The 22,516-nt window shown below is 47.4% G+C and overlaps 1 protein-coding gene across 1 annotated transcript in view; it reads left to right on the plus strand.

Moving 5' to 3' along the window:
* The window catches only part of LOC144148886 (galectin-6-like), a 105,395-nt gene extending 83,356 nt beyond the window's left edge, over window positions 1–22,039 (plus strand). The window contains exons 6-11 of the mRNA XM_077680411.1: window positions 1,445–1,766; window positions 4,879–4,956; window positions 7,317–7,388; window positions 9,309–9,397; window positions 10,217–10,403; window positions 20,292–22,039. Of these exons, the coding sequence (XP_077536537.1) occupies window positions 1,445–1,766; window positions 4,879–4,956; window positions 7,317–7,388; window positions 9,309–9,397; window positions 10,217–10,403; window positions 20,292–20,432 (889 nt within the window). The 3' untranslated portion in view covers window positions 20,433–22,039. The remainder of the gene's footprint in view (window positions 1–1,444; window positions 1,767–4,878; window positions 4,957–7,316; window positions 7,389–9,308; window positions 9,398–10,216; window positions 10,404–20,291) is intronic.
* Window positions 22,040–22,516: the final 477 nt, after the last annotated feature.

Genomic DNA, 22,516 nt, shown 5'->3' on the forward strand with positions numbered 1-22,516 from the left:
GCTCATTTTTTTATATAAGGTGAGAAGCGAATATTGACTGTAGCTTCGCTCGACGGTACGTGAAAGACCTCTTCTTTCAAAAGAAGCGTGATCGAGCTGTGGAGGGAGGAGGCTGGAAAATTTCTCCTTCTTAAAGGATGTGCGTGGCAAATGATAGATGTGGATACGTGGACAACTCTGGGTTCAGGCGTGTACTACTGTGATGATGATAATGGTAAAGGGGAATGGCTGAGCGTGCGCCCGGACGAATTCTTACTTGGAGTCAGCAGTGTATCGCCTTCTGCATTAAAACACTGCTTATTGAAAGCTGCAAAAAAATCTAGTTTTCGAAAGGTAAAGGGTGAGGGGAGGTGAATAGATTCGGAGGCAAATAACGGATCCGGATGGTGCCGGATAGTAGGGGAGACAGTCTTTTTGGAGGTCGGTTCCCGTTATCGAGCTGTTTTGAGTGAAAGAGATGATGATGATGAATAAACTTTATTTGAGTCGAGGTGCTGATGCAGGGCATTCGCCCGGTGGGAGGGTGTTGAAAAAAAACTATGGTCAAATTAGGTCAAATTAGGTTGTGCAAGGTTTAGGTTACTTTTAGATCAGGTTTAGGTTAGATTAGGTTACATGAGGTTACGTTGAAACAGCTTTTTTAGGTAGCTGATGCGTTGGTATGATCTGCAAACGGACTCTCCCGGATAGATGTTGGAGCCTTATGGGTGAGGCCTTCGCTTTGAGTTGTATTAAGCAAGCTGATGATGACGATGATGATGATACCGTCGTTTAGTCTTTCAGGGTGACTGGAGTGCCATCCGATGACACACCGTCTGCCGTTGAGATGTAAAAGTTGTGGCTTAGCTTCCTGATACCAATGGCGGGGATTTTAGCCTGGCTTTTGCCTCGTTTATTTTTTTTTTCGTGTTTATATAGTATTCATGGCCTAGCGAAGTTTTCGTTTTTCTAATCATTGCTTAGTGCCAGCTTATCTAGGTTTAGTCACCGTTACGTCCCCTTGCGTTACGTTGGAAAGTGCCAGACGCAGCATTAAGTTCATGAAATAGAAGTGGACGTCGCTTTAGTGGAGTGCTTATACTACCGTTGGGCGGCACTCCAGAGGGATTTTTTGGTCTTCTCTGGGTTGCAAGCCGGCCGGCAGAAGGCTCGTACGCTACGGCGTCGTTTCCTCTACCAGATTTGTAGTGAACCTGGCCACAGGACCTCATGATGATGATAGTGATGATGTCGTCATTTATTCTTTTAGACGTGTCTTTGGGCTCCCAGTCGGAAAGCTTTACGTTGCCCCGTTGTTTCCCGAGAATTGTACTGAACATTGCCTCGGGACTTTTTGATGATGACGATGATGATGTCGTTGTTTAGCCTTTTAGCCGTTTCTTTTGCTTGCCGCTCGGAGAGCTCATGCGTCCGCTGCCGCTGCCCCGTCGCTTCCTCCCCCCAGATTTGTACTGAATCTGGCCACGGGCCTTCTGCCGGAGGACGACTTGGCGCTGCACGTGAACCCGCGCTTCGGCGAGTCGGCCGTGGTGCGTAACAGTCGCAAGGGCGGCAAGTGGGGCGACGAAGAGCGCGAGGGCCCCTTCCCGCTCATCGCGGGCAGCGCCTTCGAGCTCTCCGTCGAGGTCCTCGAGGGCGGGTACCGCATCCTCGTGGACAGCAACCACGTGGCCGACTTCGAGCACCGCCTGCCCGTCAAGAAAGTGAAGCACCTCGTGGTCGAAGGGGACGTGGCCGTCGACAACGTCCACATCGAATCGCTGGATGTGAGTGCCTTATTAAACACACTCGCTACCACCGATGGTTGTTTTTTAATGCGAAGCTTTCTATGTTTTACTGATGGCGTCTGTCGCGTGGAAAACGCACTCTGGGAAAGCCTTCTTTCTTTGGCAATGATGGTGGTTGTTGGTGAAGTGAAAGAAAAAGATACGTCCCGTGATCTGAATCATCAAACCTGGTTACCCCGCGTTATGGAGCCGACGTCTGTCCGGTTGCGCCATTTCGACACGGTCGAAGCTGTTTAGATTTGGAGAGGGGTGCCGTGGTAGTGCCAAATTAGACAGAAAGATCAAGCACCCTTCCATCTAACGATGAAGGTTCAAAGTCAATGAAATGTCGAAGGGTCAAAGTCAGAGCCGCTACGATCGAAAGACCAAATTGCATGCGAGCCAAAGTGAAGGCTCCACGAGTCAAAGTAAAAACAGTCTGCGAATAAAAGTCCAAACCCAGACGACAACCAAGGAATTCCTCACAAGAAATCTTCTTGCTCAACGATCGTCGTCATTAGACGGAGGTGTGTACGATTTTTAATGCGAAAACGTTTCTACACGGATTCGGCAAGGGAACCCGTCTGTCCGTCAGTGACGCCTGATGAGTCACACTTCGGCCTCGCAACAAATTGCTATACTCAGCTACTGCTTAGGAACGGCAACGAAAGCTGGCCCTGCTCCTCATCCCTGCAATGGGTATTCCTTCGCGCGGCGCAAGGAGTGCGTTATCGTGAGCATTTTTAACGTAACACGAGTCACTTAATCAGTTTATAGATGACTGCAGAGACGACAGACCCAGAAAAAATAACCGTCATGCATTAAGCGCAATCTCCTTTCAAAACGCGCTCGCGTTGACGTCACGAGACCGCAGCTTCGGCGGAGTTCTTAACTTGTGCACGAGGATAGAATAAAAGCCTTTAGGGCCTTCATATTTTCTCATAAATATGCCTATGTGGCCACAGAAAGAATGTCTACCAGCAAATACATTTGTCCTTGGCAGTGAAGAAAATCGTGTGAGGTGGCCATACATAAGACCGCGCCCGTGTGATTGCTACAATAAGAACTGCCTTGAAATGGTTTGAATGAAACACCGAATTTTTTTTTTTGCAGATCATAAAGACAGTAAGCATATCCCTGTTCCATAAATTAGGGTTTTGCATTTATTCCAGCCTGAGCGGTAGCGCACAGACGGGACGGGGCTCTTGTTACTGTTGTTCGTGTGGCTTATGCGGCTTTGCTGTTATCCTTTAACCTATTGCAGCTATAAAAATAGGCGGAATTTATTAATTTAAAAGCATCAGTTAACTTGGCAGTTTGAAAATCTGGCGTATCATGGCAAAATCCGGCGAAAATCCGGCGAAAAACACGGCCGACGGCTCGAAGAGTTAAAAAAAAACACCAGGAGAAATAATTTTGGAACATGAAATAATGTAGCCAAGAGCGTTACAAGCTACTGAAACTGCTGGTGTGGCTTGTACGTGTTGCCATTATTGCGCGCAAAGGAAACCTCGGGCGCATTTGAGGGAAAATGTAGGCACGTAACCGAGAGTACCCGTGTTCTTTAAATTATAGACAGGCACGTTGCATAACTTTTCGCGAAAGCAAAAAATTCCCCGCATTTCCCCGAGGGGAAGAATGTGAAAGTGCGAATGCAGGAGTTGAATTTGCGCGGTTCGGTAATGTTCGCCAAAGAGAGATCACACACACACACAGAACTACAAAGAAAGAAAGATGCATTTATTCACAGACACCTATTTGTGTTGTCGTTGTACTTGATTGCTAGAGCGTATGTCAGCTTTGAAATTTCGTGTCAGTACTCCTTTAAGCGGGTGCATTAGCCCTTCTCACGCCCGATTCCTAGCCAATCCCCCACGTGGGTATGTGCCATGCACAGACACCTATTTGTGTTGTCATTGTACTTGATTGCTAGAGCGGATCTCAGCTTTGAAATTTCGTGTCAGTACTCCTTTAAGCGGGTGCATTAGCCCTTCTCACGCCCGATTCCTGGCCAATCCCCCACGTGGGTATGTGCCATGTCAGCGGCCAGGCAGCGCGCGCCCATCTTTCCCCGTTGCCAAGGAAGACGAGGAGCGCGCGCACCCGCTGCTGTTGCTATGCGGACGGCGGCGGAATGCGGACGGCGGCGGACGCTTCAGGCTCGCTTAAGAAGTGCATTCGCGCTTAAAAAAAAAATGCTTAAAGGCGGAACTGAAGAGCGGCGAGATAGAAACAAACTAAAAAAAAAAAACAGAGGATGTCGACTAAAGCTGCTCCTATCGGAACAATAACAAAAAATAATACTAAGGAAGAGGCGCTGTAACCGCAGATCATGCTCGACCAGCGCGAGAGCTGGAATATTCGATTGAATTAAATGAACTTTGTTTCAAAACGGACGGTGTACGACAGAAGTGAGGGAAAGGGAAAATGGTTCAAGAGGCCGTCCCCGTATGGGCGAGGAAAAAATCCCGGGCCATCTCCACTAACGGGAAACCTGGAGAGGGGCGAAGCATGCAGTGTATAAGTGTATTCTTGGCGCTTCGGCGTTTTTGCCCACGGAGATGAAAGAGTTGGGGGGGCTAGAGGTGTACAGCTTTGCCTGAAGCACGAATGGTTGCAGAGCGAGGCATTGGAAAACGAGTGTCCTGGTGTTTTATTACCGTGACTACATGATGCTACGACGGCATTAGGTGACGACGATATGAGACGCCGACAGCCCAAGCTCCTACGGGGCTTTCGCCCCTCAAAGGCGTGAAGGAATAATGAAGATTGATGAGAGGACACGAGCAGCAAGTGAGCACGATTGCCTTCGCACTCGCTATGATGTCATAAGGGGTGTACAGGGGTCCTCGTAATTTTCGTCGCTTTGTTTGCAGTCATTGCTAATATCAACAACCATGCTTTGTTAGTGGTCCCATCACAGCCATGCAGGACAATGCTTCACAATTGCCCTCGAATCATCACTACGTATATCTACATTTGCGTATACCCTTTGTATGTGTCGCCCTTCTCTGCCTTCACGTTTTTTTTTCGTAGATTCACTGGTGTCATCTTGACTGGTCCTCGTTGTTCAATCTACTAATGCGAAGTTCCTCTTTCTCACAATGCGCAGACTGAGATGCTGCGGGAACTAGCTGACCGTTGGGAGCTGTACCAGCCTCCAGAGCCGCCGAAGGAAGTCTTGCAAGTGGTGAGTGCACGCAAAAACGAAAAGGGTCTCCCCCCTCCCCCCCCCCCCCCCCCTCCCCCTTTAGCACTGCCATTTTGGTGCTGCCGTGATGTTGGGACGTGTGCTCCCATCTCCATTCGGTTGGTGTATCGCAGATACTCCAAGTGGGTTATTAATTTTATAGGACCAATTAGGATATAGTGCAAAAGAAAATAAAAGGAAAACGCTGTTTACTAGGCTGTAGGATTGGGCGAGTTGGTAATCCATGCTGTACTTCAATTGCGCAAAAAACTAACGAAGACAGGAGAGAGACGACACGAGACAGAGCGCACTTTCAACAAACTTTATTAAGAAGAAACCACACATTTATACTGCCCACACTCTCTCATACACACTCATCCAAAAAAAAAAACCAATGAACAAACACCTCCTCTCCTCTGTGCATTATCACACTCTTAGGGCACGTGCCGCTGCTAGTGCGGTTTCACGATAAATCGTTGTCTTGCCCAAGGAAGTACATCTCTTTTTCCATAAGTGCGAGGGAGGGAGTGCTTATGGAGGGAGGTGTACGTGGGGCAAACGGGGAGGTGCATCAATTATCGCCTGCGGGAACATGCCAACAATGTCAAAAATGTCAACTCAGGTCTTTTGGCTATCCACTGTCGGCATTGCAAATGTACCCCCCTGTTTGATGAGTGTTATATCGTAGCAATGAACAAGAACCAAACGACCCGCGAGATCATTGAGGCCAATAAAATAGCACGTGCTGGGGACCGCTGTGTAAGCACTGCCTCCCTCGAACTTATGGAAAAAGAGATGTACTTCCTTGGGCAAGACAACGATTTATCGTGAAACAGCAATAGCAGCGGCACGTGCCCTAAGAGTGTGATAATGCACAGAGGGGAGGAGGTGTTTGTTCATTGGTTTTTTTTTTGGATGAGTGTGTATGAGAGAGTGTGGGCAGTATAAATGTGTGGTTTCTTCTTAATAAAGTTTGTTGAAAGTGCGCTCTGTCTCGTGCCGTCTCTCTCCTGTCTTCGTTAGTTTTTCGCGAAAATGAAGTACAGCTGTTTACGAGTTTTGAAGGTAGTAGTTTTGTAGAGCCGCAATAAATCGATTAAAAAAATACCGCGATAAAAAATGAACACAGCCCGAAACAAAATTTGACCGTACCACGATTGTTACTAAGGTACAGAGTGGAGCTGGTTTATTGGATCGGAACATACCGAAAAACAGTGCGAAGATTAGGACAGAACGGGGGAGAGGGCAAGCGCTCGTGTAAATATTTTTCACTGTACCCGTCTTCGTGACGTTCTTCCGTATATTCATATCATGATACATCTGGGGTAAAAAAAGGGAGCCTAGTTTTCAAGGAAAGAGCTCATTTAACGAAATCTTGAACAACGCAGCTTACGGAGCTAATGAGTCATTGGTCTTCCTTTGTAATTGTTTATCACACCAGCTGTGATAATACACTGAAAGTTCCGAGCACATAGTATGGGCACAGCAGCTCCTAAGCGCAAGTAACAACAAGAAGAAAAGAAACGTGCGATAAAGTTTCATAAAAGTGGCGAAGAATACTCCGGAGATTCACGAAGCGGCATCTCTTGCTGTGCATTAGAACGAAAAAACCGCGAGGCCAGCGAGCAGAAAGACATGAGAAAGCACTCCTCCGGTGCGAGTTAAAGGAAACTGTCTTCCAGAGTAAGCTAGCTTTAACGGAGTTCCAAGTATCTAAATACCTGGTAGTTCTTTTTTTTTTTTTATTCAATGCGCGCGGATTTCTTTCCGCTCTTCGCTGAAGCATTACAAGTGGCGATAAGTGGGCTCGACGTAGGGCCAAATTTTATTTATGTGAGTTGGATGCGGTACTGGTTCATACATGTTTTGTCACAAAGGAAACCTATACAGCTTTCGCAGAAACCTCGGAGTAGAAGACAAATTCATCCTGCCAAGTTTCTGAGAAATCTGTATAGCTTTCCCTTGTCGCCGCACGGCTGCATTTCAGGGGAAAGTCGAATCTTCCTACGCAGAAACTTACTCCGCCTTGGGTATTTCCCATAAATCTGGTCGATTGAGGCTAACTGCGTCGTGTAAAACCGTTGTCAGCGTTGCGTAAAGTCGAAATCCACCAGCGTTCGTTATTCCTTAACAAAGAAAAACAAGCTTTGCACCAGCCTCCACTCACTTCCCACGTACGCTACCATGGCTAAATTCCTTTTCTTTGAGGTGGTATTGAAGTTGATCGCCAGGAATGCTTCCTATAGTATTCGATGTTCGCCAATATACACAAACATGTAGCGGCCTCACCCAACATCTCAATTCAGTGTTATCTCAGTGCTATCTCAATACTCCCGAACCCTTTCCCGCATTCATCGCAGGGGGACGTGGTACCGGAACTGATGTCCGAGGCCATGACCTACTACGAACCCAAGATGGAGCTTTTGTCGCCGGTATGCACCGCCCGCTCAATGTTTCCATCACTGCATGCAAAGGGCGACACTGTCATTCCACGGACGCCGGGGACTCAGCTAAACATTTAGCGTGCATTTTAAGAATATCTTGTGTTATACGTATGCGCTCACAGAAAACAAGAACCGGCTACATTAATTTTCAAACTTTATTAGGCCGCCGCCGCGGTGGTTCAGTGGATAAGGTGTTGCGCTGCTCAGCAAGAGGACGCGGGTTCGATTCCCGGCCGCGGCAGCCACTTTTCTGATGGAGGCGAAAAGCAAAAACGCCGATGTGTTCAAAATTTAGGCGGACCTTAAAGATCCCCGGTTGGTCAAAATTAATCTGGAGCCCTCCACTACAGCGAGCCTCATCGCCTGCGTTGCGTCGGCGTTTTAAATCCTACAATCAATCATCAAACTATATTAGGTGGGATTCCGGCCAGTGACAGACTTTTCCTGTTACGTTCGAATCGGGAACCACTTAAAATATCCGGCTTTGCGACTCAAAAGCTACAGTTAAAGCACAACCTGGTAATGCATTTCAATGAGAGTGGTTATTTAAGAGTGCGCTATGGTTTATCGCATTTAGAATAAATGTAGAACAGTTGTGAATGGCGGTTGTAGGTTTCCCAGCAAAGAATTATACTATTTTTGGGATAATCTACGTAATATCGCAAGCTTTCGAGAACTTCGGAATATAACGTCGCAACGCGGTACGTTTTAGGCAGCAAGCTCTATACGGTTATTTGGGAGGTTCACTTGTTCAGTACTTAAAGGGACCATGGAGACAAAATACAAGTTTGGTTGATTAGAAAGACTGCTTTGTCTCGATGGCAATGATGCGTATTTTACCGCACACTTTAAACAAAAAACAGTGGAAATACTACAGAAAGCATGTGAAGCAGTGGCGACTCTGCAGCCACTCTTGGGCAACTTCTCTATGACGTCACAAAATCATGTTTGTGCGATTGACGGCCAATCAACTAACTCATCGCTAAGACACATTACTGGAAGATTGTAGTGGGACTCCTTTCATCGAATCCCTTGAATGCGAACGTGCGGTTAGCACATTCAGAATGATGTTTTTAGTGTTGGTCCATATGACGTCACTCCTGCCCACAGGACGTCACTGAAGCGCGAAATTTGAATTTTTTTTTCAAAACTGATGGTATATTTTCCGGATAAAAGCGTCTTTCGTGGCTGGACTGGAGCTGAGCGAGGGTCGGAGTCCGGATTCTTTCAAATTAAGCAAAGTTGTATTTTGGCTTCTCGGCGCCTCTAAATCTGTGTATACGTGCAAGCGCACGCGCATTCACCCGTAGGGTCTTCCTCTTAAGGATACAGCCTTAAGCACAGTGTGTGCAAGAAAAAAACTGTGGTTGATTCCTCTGTCATAGGAACCGGTAAAACCCGACAGTGAAAAGTGCAGCGAAATCTGCAGCTGAGCATGATTTGCGGGTACGCGGCTGCCTTGTGGGTGTGCTTTGCGAGCGGCGTCGTTCTGGAGGGTCGCTTCGGAAAAGGTGTACTGGCGTCATTTCCGGGCGGATATGACGTCATTGAAATCTTGGTGTATACCGGCATAAAACACTTTCGTGTTAAAATATAAAACCCGAAAACGAACAACCCTAGGAATAACATACTCTTTAGTACTAAAGGTTGCTTCTCCGCAAGCAGACCCTGTGTGCAGGGGTGCACCCTCTACAAGCCGCTTGCTCCGTTGTACTGGCGTCAATTCCGTGACGAATATGACGTAAGCGAAACCTTTGTGTATCCCGGAATAAAACACCTTGTGTTAAAATGTGCATGCCCTTGCTGCCTTATGTCTGGGGATTTTGACAGCCACGAGACGCCATTTAGCAAATCGGTCGTCGTGGACGCAGCTCAACAATTGCAAAACGTATCGCGTGCCACCCGCAGATGACGCCTGTCTGCCAGAGACTGCCGGAAATCATGGTTCCGGGCCGATTGGTCATCGTCTCCGGCGTGGTGGAACCGAACCCTACCAGGTGCGACGAACACTCCCGTTTAGTGTGTTTGTGTTGCTGTCCCTTTTGATAATACAGAAGGCTTGCAGCCACGGGAGAAATGTGCATACAAAAAAATCGCCTGATATGTCTGTGTGCCAATAAGAAAAGATAAAACTTTGGGTAGGTGAAGTTTCGAGTTAAATGCAGATCAAGCAAATCAAAGAGAACAGAACATGAATCCAAAATGGTTGTGGTGACCCACTGCATAGTACTTCGGGTTAAAGCTTCTTCAAAAGTGTGCTAAAGCTTTTGTTGCACATAACACTCGGCACAGAAAGGTTGCAGCCCTTCCCTGAAGAGTCGAGGACTGTATTGATCTGAGATGATCAACCGAAAGTACACGGTATTGCGGATTCTGGAGGGCCGACGTACTGAAGGAGAGGAACCTAGGAAATTATTTAAACTTCACGAAATATTCTGGGTAGATATATTGTGCAACGCTGTCGTAGGCCTCCTTGGCCTTGTTTCGAATTAGGCAACTTATAACAGCCTTTAGCTGGTCATTTACTTAATTCTCTTACTCGCTTTTGCTTTTCGTCGGGCGAGGACAGCTCCCCTCTCTTCCGATATCCTCGGCTGTGAATTGGAGCCATTCAGCATAACTGAAGAAACCTTGTTGATTCCGTTGTTTATTGATTGGTTCATTGATTCCCTGTATGCACTCACTTTAGGCTTACCACTCCCTCGTCCTTTCAGTCATCTATATATTTGTCTGGTGAAAGAACCGAGTGTCCCGGCCTTTCCAGCCAAATCTCCTTTTGCTCACGCTGGTCGCCGTGCGCATGCGCGTGCCCGCAGGTTCCACGTGAACCTGCAGACGGACGTGGGTGACACGGCCGACGTGGGCCTGCACCTGAACCCGCGCTTCGACACCTCTCCCCGGTCCGTGGTGCTCAACAGCCGCGACCAGGACCGCTGGCAGCAGGAGGTGCAGGTGCCCGCCGACAAGTGCCCCTTCATGGCAGGGGCGCCCTTCGAGATACAGGTGCGCCACTCATCATCGTCGTCGTCTTCATCAGGACCACCACCACCACCATCATCCTCATCATCATCATTCTATCTACGCACACTGCAGGGAAAAGGCCTCTTCCATAGATCTCCAATTGTCCTGACTACCGGCCCTTTCGTAACTGCGATCAATTTATCCCCGCAAACTTCTATCTTTTATCCCCGCAAACTTCTATCTATCTTTCTGCCGCCCCCTGCCACGCTTGCCTTCTCTAGGAATCAACTCTTTTACCCTTAATGACCAACGGTTATATCTTGCCTTCGCAATACGTGCCCTGCCCACACCCATTTCTTCTTCTTAAATTCTACTACTATGTTCTTAACACGCGTTTGTTTCCTGACCCACTCTGCTCTCTTCTTGGCCCGTAATTTTACACCTATCATCTTCCGCTCCATTGCCCGCTGAGTCGTTCTCAACTTAAGTTGAACCCTTTTAGTGAGCCTCCAAGTTTCTGCCCTGTAGGTGAGTACGGTAAGATGCAGCTGTCATACGCTTTCTTCTTCAGGGACAATGGTAGGCTGCCATTCATTTATCTGAGAATGCCTGCCGAATGCACTCCACCCAATTCTTATCCTTTTAATTATCTCTGGCTCATGGTTGAGATCCGGGGTCACTACTTTTCCTAAGTAGACATATTCGTTTACCACTTCCACTGCCTCGCCACCTATCTCAAACCGCTGTGCTCTCCCGAGGTGGTGTCCACTTCACCGAGTCCAGGATTCCTGCCCAAGCGCCCCTAGTTCTCAAAGCTGCCACCACGTGCCGTAGCAGAATGGAATTTTGCCTACACGGGCTATTTTCCCTCATTCTTCTCGGGGCGGTCGCGGCGTTCGACCGGTTTGACTGTCAAGTGCGACGGCGCAGTCAACTCCTTCTCCTCAAGTTAATTGTTCGTGTGTGAGCGGGGAGTCACTTCAATAGAGTTCCCCCGCGACTATTGTGGGATGGCAAGAGGATGCCTCAGAATAGTTGAAGCTTGAGCCGGTTGGTGCAAAAGTTGGGACGAAGCGACGACGAGACACACACAAGCGCTTTGTGCTTGTCTCGTCTTCGCTTCGTCCCGTTCATTGCGCTGCCCTCTACTCTGAAAGCGGATGCCCTCTGCGTTAGGATTTTGGTGGAGCTTGGAAAGGTTGTCCGCTGCGAAGTAATTCACGACAACTACTAGATATACGGCTTATGTCTATCTACGACGCTATTTTCCTGTTTATCGCACATTTCATACCACCAGAAAAAAAAAAAGCATTCGATAATAATTACTTATTTCGGACAGCTACAACTGCGGAACGATATTTTCGAGTAAAAAAATGCTACGGCAGCAGCCGCCGTTTCTTTCTTCCGAAATTTGGTATTCTTGAATGGCTTTTGAGAAAATTCAAATTGCAGGGACGCATCTAATTACGTGAGCAGAAAGCATGAAATTTCAAAACGCGCTCCAAACAGTACCTGCGAGCGATGTTCCCGGTGCGTCACCTTAACTACTTCAATGAAGTTCTGGAATTGATTCATTTTATGACATCGTGACGTATCAATAATTAGTTTTAGAATTCCTCTGTCACTGCTCATTATTACCTTTCCGCACGATGCGAACTCACGGACACACCACTAGAGATAAAGATTTGTAACTAGTGTTTCAACTAAGGGCTTAGCTTCCATATGAGTAATATTCTACATTTATTTATTTATTTATTTATTTATTTATTTATTTATTTATAACTATCTCTCAGTTTCCTTGATAAGGTATTGAGTAAGGTAAGCTAAAAAAGACACAAGTACCAGTTTTAGCATGTGTAACAAGTAATGCGTGAACGGGGTATATAAAAATGAACGCTAAACATAAGAAACGCATAAAACAAACCTACACATAAATGAGGATCTCACCTCATGGCAGAACAAAAACTGCAATTCACTGCACGGATATCGCGTCTGATGAATATTAAATTTTACTGCATTTCCTGCAAGCGATGTCGATCGCATGAAGACTCCTAACCTTAGGTGGCTTCATTAATTTATGTTGTCGGTCACCCTCCAAGCCCGTGGTAATCGCGAGAATTATGCGTTTTAAAAGTATTCACATATACTGTTTTCTTTTCCGTTTTTCTTGTTTTTCTAGAAATAAGAATTCCCGTTGCCAACACGCCATTTACCACAGCAGAACGCCTTTGAGGCGATATAAGAATAACAAGGACACTGCGCTAACATGAGTGCTCACTGTATATGAACTCCGTAACGTACTGTAGAAAAATTATGAATTTAAATCACCCCGAATATGTGTACTCCAGTTACAAGGCCGAATACAATCCGCGAATTGGAGTGAATTGGTAAACATTCATGTTGGATACACATAAAGAAGTGCGGGGGTCACGAGCAATAGCGTTAGGTCAAAAGGAGGAAATCCCCGCTTCACGTTTTATGAGGCGCACCACAGTGGATTCCTCCGGATTAATTTTGAACACCTGGGGATCTTTAAAGTGCGCCGAAATTCCGGACACACGGTCTTTCTTGCTTTTCGCCTCCACCAGAAAAGCGGCCGCCGCAGCAGGGAATCGAACCCGCGTCCTTGTGCTTAGCAGCGCAACGCCTAAGCCCCGCTTTACCCACACCCTCTCTTTTCGGAACCGGCTTTCGAAACAACGACAGCGAGCCGCCTCATGACAAATACATGTTTTAGGCGAAGCTCATTTGAATATATAGTGTTTTTTGTATTTTGTATGTATGCAAACAAAAAGTTACGTATCTGAAGAGTGAGGCGTTCTTTACCGTGGGGCGTTCGAAAAAAAATGTCCCGGTGTAGGCATTGTCAGTACACGGTCACCACCAATGTCACTCGCCGTTCTTGACCTCAAGCTTATGCGTCTCAATACTCGATCCGCACCATCAGTAGACTAGTTAATATGATGTACCGTCTGCTCGTTCACTAGAATTAAAAATAAAAGTGCGTGGATAAATGTATATGTCTTCCTTGAGGATGCCCATCGTCAACTTTCAACAGAAATTAAATTTGTTTACACCTTTCCGGTAAATTTAGCGCCACCTGCGTGTCACGTACCAAGACAAGCTTCGCTGGTAATCCACATTCACCTGGAATGTCTCGTGATTTTTCTTTTCGATTATTCCTAACAAAATTGGGAGCTATCAATCTACATTTAATATACTATAACACTTACATGTTCCAGCGTGACCAATTCGACACTTATTGTTGCTGCAGACATACATTCTTACGCCGTAATATTACCACTCCAGGCACATCGGATAATCTCAAAAAAAAAAAAACTGCGCGCAAATTAACGGGGACAAAAAGACACGAAGACAGCACAGAACCCCGTTAATTTCCGCACAGTTTTTTTTTTAGATGCATTATTACCAACTCGCCCAAATCTCAACCCTTTTACATCGGATAACTTGGAAACCCACTCAAAACATTTTAAAAGTGTAGCTTTTCTGTGTGGACTCAACACGCAAACCCTTCTGTCCGTCTGGGGTGCAGGATGTGCCAGACTTTCCTGCATGCGAAAATTGTAAGAATAAAAGGCCCTGAACCTTCGTGTTTTAATACAAGAGCACTCATATCGGCCTTCCCAGGGAAATCGAGAAAACGGCCGCAACAGCACTCAATTGCCGTCGTCATGATTCCACAGCTCAGACGACAAGGACAGAAAGAAAAACGCAAGACAGACGCTAAGTACGACCGGCGCATGCGATTCGCATGCGACTGATCCGCCAAAACCCGTCCTAACAATCAGTCGTAACGATCAGTCGCATGCGAATCGCATCCGCCGGTCGTTCATGTGTCTACCGCTTTAAACAAGTCCTCGCCAAAAACGAGCATCTGCAGTATCTGCGAGCTTCCAAAAAAAAGTGAAAGGTATGACATCATGAAAAGTATGTCATATATGTGGGCTTTTGTTTCCGTTCCATGGATGTATTATATATACATGGTGGTTTCGTCAATAAACTTTCAGCGCCTGTTTGGTGTCCTTTCTATTTTCTTTTTACTGGCCTAAAATAACGTAAAATTACGAGCAACAACAGTTGTAATAAACACGTTCGATTTGCGTGCTTGCAACTCCCATGTTAACAACGGGCGCGGATTTTGCTGCCTCAAACGCTCGCTCGAATTCGTTTTCGTACCGAAACGACCTGTACCGAACCGCCCTGTACCAAAATGTCCTGTACCGAAACGTCCGTGTACCGAAAAGACCGTACCGAAACGCCCTGTACCGAAAAGACCAGGACCCCCGAAATGTCCGTGCACCGAACTGTCCGTGTACCGAAAAGACCATACCGAAACGCCCTGTACCGAAAAGGCCTAGACCCCCGAAATTTCCGTGCACCGAAATGTCCGTCCACCAAAATGTCTGCGCCGAAATGTGCTACACTGAAATGTCCGGATCCCCATTTGACTAAAATGCCACCTTTGAGCTGACAACCAACGTTTTTCAAAACCATTTGATTGAAATGCCGTTTGAGACAAAAGAGCACGACTATCGACCTTTAAAAATCTCCAAGGCCTTTGAAACGCGAAAGCTTGTACTCTCGCACCCAGTTTGTTCGTGCCGATACGCAATTATTTGCGAGTAAAACTTTGTTATTAAAGAGCTCGCTCATAATCACTTTTCTTTTGTTTTTCTTTACTATCACTTGGCCGACTACTAGAAAGTAGCTTAGACTCCCAACACCGGTGGTACGAAAAAAGAAAAAAAACTGCCTATGTTGTGCAAGTTTTGTAAGCCGCGGGATGACGTGCCTTCGAATATCTCTAAAAGTTCGTATGCACACGTGCTTGTGGGGTCGCAAATGATCGTCATTCAGCGGAATCAATGGGAAATTGAGTAGGCCCATTACCAATTGGTTCCTCTGTAGGACCCACACAACATGCAGTGAAGGTAAACTTTTGGCTGCGACCTGTCTGGTTGGGAGGCTACAAATGAAAAGCTATAATTACACTGCAAACAATGGTACAATAAATGAGAAGTCGACGTTTCACAACCAGCTTTCTTTCTCAGGGGTGACTGGGGTCAGCCTGCTGCCGCGTCCGATAGGTATCTCACAAAACCCCTCTCTGTCTAGCGCAGGCCATGCGTGTACACAAAAGTGAGAGTCCCAAGGTAGCGATTAAGGTATTGTGACGTTGTGCCACCAAGTTTTCGTTCTCGACGATGGCCGTCCCGACGAAGTCGTTTCTGTGGCCGGGTGCATGGCAGTGCTATAGCTATACATGCACCATGAGCTGACATAATCTCTTTACTGCACAACAAAGAGCCACCGAAGAAGCCCCCGAGGACACAATGACCAGTCTCATTCGCCCCAGTGTCGCCCATCTCAAGGAACAGGCTTGCTCCCTGCACCCTTCCGCGCGTCGCCGTCATACCTAAGGGCCTTAGTCATACCGATGGCGCCCCTTTCCAGGAATCGCTCCTTTTTCGCCCCGTTGGCCTCCACGGCTTCAAGCCGGGTATAATAACACTTCCGACATTGTTGGATGCAGACGTCTCCTCGCCTGCTCCCATTATAATAGGAAGGAACTTTTAATCGGCTGGTGTGGCGAGAGCTGCAACAGTTGTCTATAAGCTTTCGGCGCCCACTTTGCACAGTGGAAAAGCACAAATGGCACCCCCGACATAGGAGGCTGGTTCTCCAGCAACACCCCCCCCCCCCTCCCTGGTCAATCCCCTTAGCAACGCCACTGTAAGTGCGATCGCTGATTATTTTTGAGTAGAACCAGAGTCCTTCAATACACCGAATGCAACGACGACGGGGTAATAGAGAATATCAGGAAAGGCGAATGCACACGTGCTTTAATTAAAAGGCACTTTGGTTTCTTTCCTTTTTATTTTTTTCGTGACGGTTGAGGGGCGCATTAAACGCGGAAAGTCTGGTATCTCTCTTGGTCTGTTTGTCAGCCTGTCTTTATGTTCTTCGATTCAGCCGCCCGGCCAAAGTAAATGCAGAGGAGAGTTCTAAACAATTAAGTCCGCTGGCAATGTCAATACTTGTGATTATTGTTGAGCCGAAACAAAACATTAAGCATATTTGAAATAAAACACCAATACATAACAGATATTTGCATTGTTCCTTAGAAAAATTCCAAATGAGTAGTCCTTGAGAAGTTAATTATCTGTACGTATGCTGCAGAAAACATTATTACAGAGCATTTCCAACTTCTGATAAAACAAACAATGCAAACCCGCCGCAGCCCCTGCTAACAACGAAGCCGGGACGGAAGCGTGCGGCGATAAAAAGAGAAAGAGAGAGTAATTTATTGCATGGAAAGAAAACACAGAGAGGTCGGCCTGATCGTATAGTCTCTGACCTGCTACTTTGTGTGGGGGTGGGCAAGGGGGAAAGAGCATAGATGGAGAGGGTGACAGATATGACGAATATAATAGGTACCTTCCGTAATGCATTTCTAAAAACGCCTTATTAAGCACTTGCGTTATAAAAAAAAAAACCAACGCATACAAATGCGGAATGCCGAGAAATTGCCCTACATCATTTAGCAATCTAAAAAGGCACAGGTTCCTTTTCCCGCGCAGTGGCCCTCATTTCCGCAGCCTTTGTCGTAGGGGATCCGCAAAGTGTGAAAATAAAATAGTTACTCTCACTGATTTTTGAAAAAAAAAGCGATAATAAGTCGTCAAAACACGACCGAGGAAATACGGTGATACTGTCACTGATTTGTTATATAAAATAATCAATAAGTCGCTACAAAAAGAATAATGAACAGTTAGGTTTTATAAATGCTACAAATATCCCAGCTAATATTCAACAAATAAACGGAAGTTTTTTTTTGGCAAGGCCGCACAACCAACTGCTGGCCTAAAATAACGCAGAACTGCGAACAAGAACATCTGTAATAATTAGGTACGAATTGCGTGCTCGCAACCACCACGTAAACAACGCGCACAGCCTACAGCGCATTCCGGAATTCGCCTTTGTACCGAAACACCTGTGTCCCGAAAGGTCCGTGTCCCGAAACGCCCGTGTCCCGAAAGGTCTGTGCGCCGGAAAGAGCGTACCGAAACGCACTGTACCGAAACGTCCTGCACCGAAAAGACCGGAGCCGAGCGGGGCGGCTGCCGGCGGCCCGCCGCCGGCAGCCGACCGCGGAGGCTATGGGGGCTGTAGAGGATGCCGGCCACTACGAGAGAGGGCACCACACGTTCCCACTCTCTAACCTGGCATCAGACTCCAGACAAAAATTGCCCAGTAACATTTTTCTGTGAACCAATCACGTGGAATTTTATGGCGTCTTGAAGTTAACATACTGTAGTAATCAAATCCGGGAGAGCAATTTGATATCTGATCTTGCAGCGACACAGTGCTCGATTTAGGAGAGCCAAGTGGTCCATTTTTCAGAGACTGCCCATAGACGCCATTGACAAAAAGTTATATGCCCAGGTAACACGCATCGTTCGAGTTACATGATTGAAAATATACAGTAATGGAGAGTGAAAGCTGTTCTGCATACAACCGGGAGAGCAATTAGCTCACTGGTTTGGGTGAGGAGCTATTGATTTTTCATTTTTCGCTCCCTTCAGTTACGGAGCGTCGCGCCGCCACACGCCGACAGAAGGCGCTGCTCTCCGCGGAGGCGCTTGGGCAGGAATCCTGGGTTCGTGGGCTGTTAATAGGGAATTTTAGCATTCCGTCTTTTCCGTACGTTCCGTGCGTACCGTCAGAACTGGTACCCGACTGTGCCCCCACGCGAGCACGCCGAGGAGGACGCACCGCACCGTAACAAATGTGCGGGCATGGCGAGGGCCTGCCCGCGGAAGTAATGCACCCTACCGGAACGAATGCGCAAGTTTCCAGCAGTCCGGTCCCGGTGAACACGATACGCGGGGAAGACACGGAACAAACGAAAAAACCCATGTCCTCCGTGCTTACCGTGAGACGGAACAAAGGAATGGTAAATACCTCTACCCTGGTCAATACGACACGTACGGAAGACACGGAACGCACGGAGCACTAACACTCTATTAATTAAGTTCTAGTATTCCGTATGTTCCGTGTCTTCCGTGCGTGTCGTGTTTACCGGGAGCCGATGGAACACACGGATTGCTGTAACTCAGATTGCTAGCAGCACGCAGAACCGGTTACGGTACGGCGGCCAGTACAAGGTAGGCGCACCTGCGCATGCACATGCGGACAACCGGTTCTGCCCCTTTTGCGCACGCGCAGTGGCGCCGCTCGGCTATCGACCGGTTCTTCGCTCTGCTATCTCTTCATCTCTATGTCAATTTCGAGACTGTTTAGTGCGATTGGCGTGTCGGTCACGTTTCGCGGCGTCTGCGATATAGTGGCAGCTGTAGCGCTCCCGTCGCGACAAATCAGCGAAAATGATTAGGAAGGAGAAGAGAAAACTACTTTAAGGGGTAGTGACACGAAATTTCAAAGCTGAGATAACTACGTAAAATGCTTCCTTTTTATCAGGAGATATGTCCCAGTAAGTTTCAACTGTAGCCGTACAGTATAACATATTTTAAATTCAGTTTAATCTCTGCCCGCACGAGAAAGCCCACAGTGGGCCAGCATGACATCATCTGATACTTGTCCCAACTGCCGACGTCGGGGCTCCCGTGACGTAGCCGTAGGTCGTAGGTGGTTCGATGGAAAAGGAAAAGAAATGGACTGGGGATAATTTTGAGCCCATCTGGGGGCTCACCGGCATACAACCCAGTCCGGGGGGGGGGGGGGGGATATGGAAGGGGGTGAACAGGATAGGGTGGAGAAAAAGGAGATAGGTAAGGGAGAAAAAAGAAAAGGTTAAGGCGCCGCGAAGAAAAGAAGCGTTGCCACAGTCACTGGGGGCCACCGAGCACAGTACACACCGCAAACACAGGTCCTGCCGTCATGCTGCGTCCGGGAGAAGTTCTCGACGCGCTGGCTGTGGTTGGCGCGCGCTGCCACACCGTGTGTACACGACATGGTTTTGGGACTGACGTCATGCTGCCCGAGCGCGCGGGGTTGGTGAAGACCTCGGCCGGTCTGGGCGAGCCCGTGCGCTCGCTCGCGCGCACGCGCGTCCAGACCGGAAGTGGTGCGACAAGAGTGGTGACGTCACGTGCCTACTCCTGTCATGGCGGCCGCTCGGCGTTCGTTCTGTCGAAACCGAAACTGACACAAATAAACGACGCTGTAAATGATTGTTCACGCTGCGATCGACCGTCTAAAGGCCGACCTCCATGCAGCGAAATGTAGGCGAAAAGGCGACGAACGTCGCCCGGCGGCGGCCGCTCCGCAGCCGGCGTCGAAAATACGGCTGTTCGCCGGCGATCTACGCGAGCTAGTTGTCGAACGCGCGGCGGCGAACGCGACCGGAAGCGGCAAACTGCATTTTGAGGCCGCAGCCAATCACAGCCTTGTACTTGCTTGTACTTCCTGTCCTGTCTTCCATCGGCGGCGTTCGCCACATTACGTTGCATGGAGGTTGGGGTGGACGAAAACTGAGCGGCGCGTCAAACCGCGGCGTCCGCCGCGCCAAGTTCGCCGAGAAACTTCGCTGCATGGAGGTCGGCCTTAATGTGCCATTCTATGGTTAGTGGGCTAATAGGCACCCATAGCAGCGAAAAAAAAAAAAAAAAACACGTAACACGAAGATTTTGTGTCACTACTCCTTTAACTAGAGTTCAGCATCCGTAGCGGGAAAGTCGAAATTTTGTCAATATTCGTCCTCTGTCTATTTTGTGTGTGTGAAAGCGAACGTCTTCCGAGGCGGCGGTGGAGATGAGCGGGTTATTAAAAGCTATTTCGTCCAAATGAAACAGGTACGCGTGTTGTGTTCTCGGTACCGTTGATCAAAGCATTCCGTATGATACCTGTGAGCGAAGATCGCCCAATGTCGCTCCTCGCACCTTGCAGGTCCACTGTCAAGAGGACAAGTACCGAGTGCTGGTCAACGGCTGCTTCCTGGCTGACTTCCCGCACCGCATCGACTGTACCCGCGTCGACTACGTCTGCGTCGACGGCTCCGCGCTCATCGACCGCGTCGTGTTCGCCTGAGCCTTAATTGGATTGACGCACGCGCACTGTGTGGGGGCGGGAATATATAAAAAAGGCAAACGGTGCCAGTATAATGGGTTGCAATATTTGCACAACTCGCGATAAACGCCGCACCAGAAGTTACAGCTCCTGCTATTGTTATTCGCACACGGCGTGTCTCTTAAAATGCACCACCTGTTGGCGCATAACCCCACACTCTTTCGAGTTCTCTCTGACGGCAGATGGTTCCTCGGTTCGTAGAAACAGTGAAACTTAAGTGCTTTTAACTGAGGCCGATAATTCTTCTGTCTCACCAACCCACGCAGATAGATTTTATTTTTGCACAGATATGAACTTTTCAGTGACGGTTGCCAAAACAGGTCAGCTTGGAATAAAACATAAAAGCTCTTATAGAAGGCTTCGTTAATGTCCTTCAGAGGTTCCGCTACGCCGCGGGGTCCGTACTCCACGTGCACACTTACGTATACAGGACTCGTTTAAATACGCCGCGTAGCAGAGGCAATGCCCGCTTATCTCAACTGCAAATATTAAACAGTCATTATGGAGGGCCAGGATCGATATGAAAGCGGCGCGAATATTTAAAATCTGCTGCGAGCCGAATAAAATCATGCATTTATATTCTCACAGTCAGCGCGGAATCTAGGATCCACGTGTGCCTCGCGGTAGCTCAGAAGATTATGCAAAACAAATTCCAATTAAATAAAAACAAGCGACGTTTGTAGTGACAGCAATAAAAGGTGGCGCAGAGTATCTTCGGATGTTCGTCCATGTGCAAGTGGACCTGGAACTGCAAATTATATGAGCGAGTGATTTTTAGCGGCTCATAAGTCTTTTAGGGGAGTTACGAACGGGATTTTTGCGCACAATGCCTTTCTGAGCTCTATAGTTTCCCTATTTTTTGGTATATTGTTTCCAGAACACCTAGCCGCTCCGCCAGTGTTTTTAAAAACGTAGGCATAGTGCTTGGAGACGCTGCTTGGTGCGTCTTGTTCACTCTTACGTTAGTGATTAAGATATACGTTTGAAAAAAAAAAGATAAGTCGGTAATGCCTTGACAGAAGGTACCGTTACAAAACAAAAACTTTTATGCTACCTAATTTCGTGTTACAGCTTCATTAGCGCAAGGTGAAAATGGAAAAGTGGTGCTTGCATGTTTTCGAATCTCATAAGTTAGAGCATGTAACCACGTTAATTAAGCAGTCTTGAAAATTTAGCAGCTTTTGTACCTTAGTCAGCAGGAGTTGTTGCATTCAGTGGGTATTTTATGGCCTGTAGGACTTCAGTGTACTGCTACAGAGTATATATGCTTTTACGCATTTTGTTATCGTTGGCGTGCCTTAGCGTAGCTATCGCTGTACGGTCGTGTTAAAGCACTGCCACTATCACGTAAATATTCACTGTGACTGCCACGTAATAAGTGCAAGCGGAGTTTCAGGTGCAGCGTCCAACGCGTATCCGTGTAAGCGGGAATCTCGAATAACGTGTTCGCATTTAAAGGGCAATGCAGCGACGCAGCCTCGTTCGTTGAGATTAACACAAACTTGATAAATGCAGCTTTGTGTGTACGCAAGGAAAGAAAACGAATAAAGTTATTTTTTTGCTCGTTACGTCACGCTTTTCTCGTCAGTTTATCGCTCCACTCTAGTACCGACACCGACGGTGTGTCTCCTTGTGCGGGGTTAATAAGAGTGCTTTGCTGGGCGAGTTGGTTAAAATAAAAGACAATAAAAAAAGACAGGTAGATGATGACATTCGAGACAAGAAAGGTAAGTGGGCGCTCGTTCTGTCTACTCGTCTTTCTTTGTACCCGGTCTACGTCCCTTTATTACACTGACATTCCCGGAGAAATATAACTGGGTAACAGGGACCCAATATTTTGATATAAAAAAAATTGGCAGTGGCTAAGCTCGGCTATGCCAGGATATTCGCAGCGTGAGCTAAGGTTCAGCTGGTTATTCTTAGCTTTCTTGGTTTATTACTTGGTTTATTAGCTTCATTATCATGCTTACTGCTGCTTCAATGACACACGCACGACATAGGCATTACGTGACACATGTGTATTTATCAAGCGGCTCCGGCGCAGC

The sequence above is a fragment of the Haemaphysalis longicornis genome, unplaced genomic scaffold, assembly GCF_048455015.1.
Source record: "Haemaphysalis longicornis isolate Haplotype H1 unplaced genomic scaffold, Haemaphysalis longicornis Haplotype H1 scaffold_8, whole genome shotgun sequence".
NCBI classification, from domain to species: Eukaryota; Metazoa; Arthropoda; class Arachnida; order Ixodida; family Ixodidae; genus Haemaphysalis; species Haemaphysalis longicornis.